This window comes from Abrus precatorius, unplaced genomic scaffold (assembly GCF_003935025.1).
Source record: "Abrus precatorius isolate BTA unplaced genomic scaffold, Abrus_2018 Scaffold8, whole genome shotgun sequence".
Taxonomy (NCBI): Eukaryota; Viridiplantae; Streptophyta; class Magnoliopsida; order Fabales; family Fabaceae; genus Abrus; species Abrus precatorius.
Window position 1 is genome coordinate 18158739 of NW_020874428.1, and position 5323 is coordinate 18164061.

The 5323-nt window shown below is 33.2% G+C and overlaps 1 protein-coding gene across 1 annotated transcript; it reads left to right on the plus strand.

Moving 5' to 3' along the window:
- Nucleotides 1-3919: 3919 nt before the first annotated feature.
- LOC113874364 (protein EXORDIUM-like 4) lies at nucleotides 3920-4861 on the plus strand. Its single transcript, XM_027512588.1, has 2 exons — nucleotides 3920-4638; nucleotides 4672-4861. The coding sequence occupies exons 1-2, from the start codon at nucleotides 3920-3922 to the stop codon at nucleotides 4859-4861; spliced, it is 909 nt and encodes a 302-aa protein (XP_027368389.1).
- The last annotated feature ends 462 nt before the right edge of the window (nucleotides 4862-5323 follow it).

Genomic DNA, 5323 nt, shown 5'->3' on the forward strand with positions numbered 1-5323 from the left:
TGTGCATGGAGCCCGCATTCCCTGACGCAAAGGCAAGGGCGATAGATGGATGTGTGGAGCGGAGTACTTGAACGGTGGATTTGGAGTACAACACCAAATATGACGGCAAATTTATTATAATATTGTAAATTAAAAAATAATTTATTATTTTATAGTAAATTTGAAATAATTTTTTAATATAGTTTTTTTTACGTGGATCAATTTTTTGCTATAATGACTGGCGAAAGTAATTAATTTTTGAATTTTTTAATATCTATTTCGCTACAAAAAATACGAAATATGACTTCTTAGAGCGATTATTTTAAAACCGCTCTCATAACTCTATTTTAGAGAGTGGTTCCTTATGAACCGCTCTTAGAAGTACATATTAGAGAGCGGTCCTGCCAGAACCGCTCTCTAAAATTACTACTAATACTTTTTGTAGCAAAATAAATATTAAAAAATTCAAAAATTAATTACTTTCGCCAGCTGTTATGACGAAAAATTAATCTACGTGGTAAAAAAACTCTAAATTAAAAAATTATTTCAGATTTACTATAAAATAATAAATTATTTTTTAATTTACAATATTATAATAAATTTGTCCAAATATGATACAGGTTTCTGTATCCCCACTCTCGTTAATGCTGCCCCAAATTCATTCACCATTCACCCACCATTACCCCTACTTTCCCACCTCTTTCGTTTCTGCGTAACCGTCTTTCCCGACCCCACCACTTACCATTCATTACCAACCGCACTGTTAATGCCACACAAACGCAATCTCACTGCCATGATGTATCATACTATTAATATGGATTGACAATATTCATATTACTAGTTTCATTGCAGTTAAACATAAATTATATCAGTAGAGATTAATTTAACGTTAAAAAATTAGCATATATATTACACTTTTTAAATAGTCAAAAGAAATAAACTTTGTGGATTAACTAAGTTAGGTTGTTAACAGGAATTTTTTGTTTGGCATACCATGGCTGATTTGGATTATAATTAAAAGAAAGACAATAATGTTAAATTTCTTATGTATTCTCGATAATGCTCTCCCTTCTCAATCAGGAATTTCCTTCGCGAAGGCCTTCTTGAAAGCCGTAAATGGTTATTCGTCCATCCGATTGACACAAAACCATGGCATTTAGAAACTTTCCTATTTACTGTTATTTGTAAGTAAAAGCTATGATGATCACAATTTGTATTTTCCTCGTATGAATTAAAATTTTTTTAAATGATTGTCCCAATGCAATTCCTCATCTCAATCAACATTATCCAATGACGACGGGACCACCATAGATACATGTAAACAGTCACGGTAGAACCATCACTACACCATACGCCACCCATTGGCATAAGCATTGACACTGTTCAGTGCATCTCCCTGCAACCAATGGAATTAATTTGGACGACAATTTCCCAATGTTTCTCCGCACAATAATCAGTGCATGACATTCATTCACGGGTTCTGGCTTAGATCACACTAGTATTTATCATCATCAATTAAAGTACAGCGTATGTGCAGTTCTATGGGAAAAATAAAATTGTGTAATCCATACTTTTTCAACCTTCTCTTTGGTTTTATTTGGCTGGGGAGAATCATGGGGAAATAAAAAAAAAACCCTACATTTTAACAATATCTCATTGTTCACCAATCGTTTTCGTTAATTTCTTAATAATAACAAATAGGGTGTAATAAATTGAGCATATTCTATCCAAACAGCAGCACAATAATTTTAACTTTTCAAAACGCATAATGAATCTGCCTAGAAGAGTACAAGTTGCCGAGAAAGTTAATTAGTGGTAATTTATTAATCCGCGTTGCCAGATTTTAAGTGGGGATATTTATTTTTTCTGCTATCAATTTCATTTATTTTGTGTTTCACATAGTTGTAGTGTGGCGTGTTATCTGAGACCGAATAGTTGGATAGTTGATGTTGTCAAAGCAATTTTTTGTAATCAATAAGGAATTAATTCTCCACTTTATCCCTTCGTTGAGTGCTGATGAACCTAGACTTGGCCTTTCAATGTTTATTGATCATCACCTTTGCTCTTTAAAGTTTCCATTTATTCCCAGCCATCTTATCCAATTTTAGAAGAGAGTATTACGATTAACGATTGAAAAAAATATAATTAATATCTTCACTTATATTAAAACTTATTTTAATTTCTTAATATAACTTCTATGACTCCATCCTTTTTATCCAATTAACTAAATACTCTTTTATTTGAAGTTATGGATATAACTCTGTTATTTTAATCTCATTAATTAGAATATGCGAAATATTTACAATTAAATAAAAACATATAATTAAAAAATAGTGATTAATGAGATAAGACTTAATGGAATTTTTTAATTATTTTGTCTTATTTTTAAATTAATTTTTTTTCAATAATTGATATTAATTTTTAGTGTCAATTTCTATCCCGTAATTTATTAAAGTAAACTTTAATTTAATTGAAATATAATAATAAAAGTATAAAACAATACCATGCTTAAGTTTTATCTTTGTTAATATTATCTTAAATTTTCAAAACATAGTTAAATAAGAATAAATTTTTCTCTAAAAAGTTGACAAATAGAAAAGTAATGGGAGTGGTCATTAGTTTGTTATTCGCTTGTAATTAGACTAATTTCAAATTTATAGACGTTGCATATAATTATTATAAGATATGGACTTGAATATACTAAAAAAGGATATAGTAATTTTTTTGTACAGTAAATATGTTTTCTATTTCGCAGTAAGAAATTAACCTTTCAAAAACATAAAGATAATTCAAATTGATTTATTTACTAACTAAATCTTGGTGACAAATATTTTCTATAAAGGATAATTTTTTTAATTGAAAATACTTACGAAATGTTAGAAATTAATTGTTTTTATAAGACAAATATATTATTTAAAATACATAAGGGATGCTTCGACCCTTAATATTTTTAATACTTGATAGTGAAAATAATAACAAGAAAATGAAACACATATAATCTTTTTAGTAATTAAAAAAATGATTAGATGAATTAAATGATAAAAAGTCTAGATGAATTAAATGTATACTAATAACATTTTTAAAAAATATTTTAATTTTTTAAAGAATACTATACCCTCTGTTTTTTAATCTTCCATTTAATATTATTTCATATGATTAAAAAAATTTATTAATATTACAGTTTATATAAAAAAAAGGTTATCTAACTTTTAAATTTATCTTTTTTTAATTAATAAATTATTTTTAATTATTAATCTTACTCACTAACTATCAGTATTGAAAAAAAAAGGTGTATCGGTAAGTTATGAATTTTTTTTATTTGGTCTCATTAAGTTTTTAACTTTAGAATAATTAATTATTCATCTTATATTAAGTGTGTAAAATAATTAAAAATTTCGCAAGGTAAAAGTATAATAAAAAATAATAAAAATTGACAGATAAAAGAAAAAAAGATAGCACTTTATACTTATCTGATTAAAAAACTATAGAGTTTTGTTTTAAGGGAAAAAAGGTATAATTTAGTGAGATGGATGTGTGTTGATTTTGTGAATGACGGCATGGTGGTAATTGAAGTAACAGCGGAGGATGAGAACAATACATGGTGGCAGGCTGAGGAAGCACAGTTCCAGAAACTCATTCCTAGGAAACGCCTACCTTTCATAATATCTCTATCAAACCATTCCTTAATTACAACCAATTTTATATGGCAACGCGTAGCAACTGCAAGAAGAACCATGCACGTAGCTTGGTTCTTAATATCCCTCTCATTAAAAATACACGCTTTCCATTTAATTAACATAAAACCCTATCTATCCAATTCTAAATCACACTCTTCCTCACGCCCACTACTCCATCAAATAATATAAATACAACCCCTTTCAAGTTCAACTTTCACTCAAACCAAGCACTTGACGATATCAAATAGTATATCCAATATCCAATGGCTCTTGCGTACACATATTCCTTTCTTCTCTTCCTCCTTTTCTTATCCCCAAACACATCCCAAGCCACCTCTCGAGCCCCCAACCGCATGCTGGCTATGGTACAGCAACAACCCCTTGTCCTCAAGTACCACAAGGGTCCACTCCTCAAGGGCAATATAACCCTCCATCTCATATGGTACGGTGCCTTCACCCCTACACAACGCTCCATAATCCTCGATTTCATCCAATCCCTAAGCGCCATGTCATACCACTCCCCTTCCGTCTTCTCATGGTGGCAAACCACCCAGAGCTACAGGGGAGGCCCCTCCACCCTCGTCGTCGGGAACCAAATCCTCGACCACACTTACTCCCTCGGCAAATCACTCAAAACGCGCCACCTCCTCGCACTCGCCTCCAACCCCAAACTAACTTCCCCACCACGCGGTCGCGCTGTCCACGTCATCCTCACATCCGCTGACGTGGTAGTCGAGGACTTCTGCATGAACCAGTGCGGCACCCACGGGTCGGGTCGGGTCAACAAACGGAGCGGAAAGAAGATAGCGTACGCTTGGGTGGGTAATCCTGTCACACAGTGTCCGGGTCAGTGCGCGTGGCCCTTCCACCAACCCGTTTATGGTCCTCAAACGGCGCCGTTAGTATCACCGAACGCCGACGTTGGGATTGACGGGATCGTTATAAACTTGGCAACAGTTTTGGCGGGGGTAGTTACGAATCCGTTTGATGACGGTTACTACCAGGGGTCGGCGAGTGCGCCGCTTGAGGCAGTGTCGGCGTGCACCGGCGTATTCGGGAAAGGAGCGTATCCGGGTTATGCGGGTAACGTTTTGGTGGAGAAGACGACGGGTGCTAGCTACAACGCGGTGGGTGTGCGTGGCCGGAAATTCTTGCTTCCGGCGATGTGGGACCCACGCACCTCCGCGTGCAAGACCCTCGTCTGAGGTGTCGGTAGTAAAAAAAAATTATGAAGAGAATTTGGGACTCTGTGTGTGTGGGATGAAAATATTTGTTAATGTTTGCTTGCGAAGGCCGTTTTTCATTTTACTGGAATGTTTTTATGTGTGGAAATAGGTAATAATAGTTAAGTTGATATTATTTCTTTAAAAATGATTTTATGAAATAATTATTTTTATAATTTGCTTACAAATTATTTTTCTTTATAGCTTTAACCTTATTAGAAAAAAGATATTGTTTTTTCGAAAATGTTAGGCACATTTTTAATTAATTCTTTTTTTTTTTTTTTACTTAAGTGCAAACGGCTCCTAGTTTCCTTTGGCTTTAGGATTATTTTCTCGGACGATCATAAATTGGGAAACAAATTTTGAAGAGCTTCCTTGTTGGTGATGTATCTATAATACTTAAACTTCGTCATGTCAAATTGTTCCTTAATGGGTGTCAAATTA

What these genes read in the sequence shown, in the direction of transcription:
- LOC113874364 (XM_027512588.1), top strand. Translation starts at nt 3,920, where the DNA reads ATGGCTCTTGCGTACACATATTCCTTTCTTCTCTTCCTCCTTTTCTTA. An exon ending in GCGGGGGTAGTTACGAATCC is followed by an intron (nt 4,639 to 4,671) that starts GTTTGATGACGG and finishes GGGGTCGGCGAG; the next exon opens with TGCGCCGCTTGAGGCAGTGT.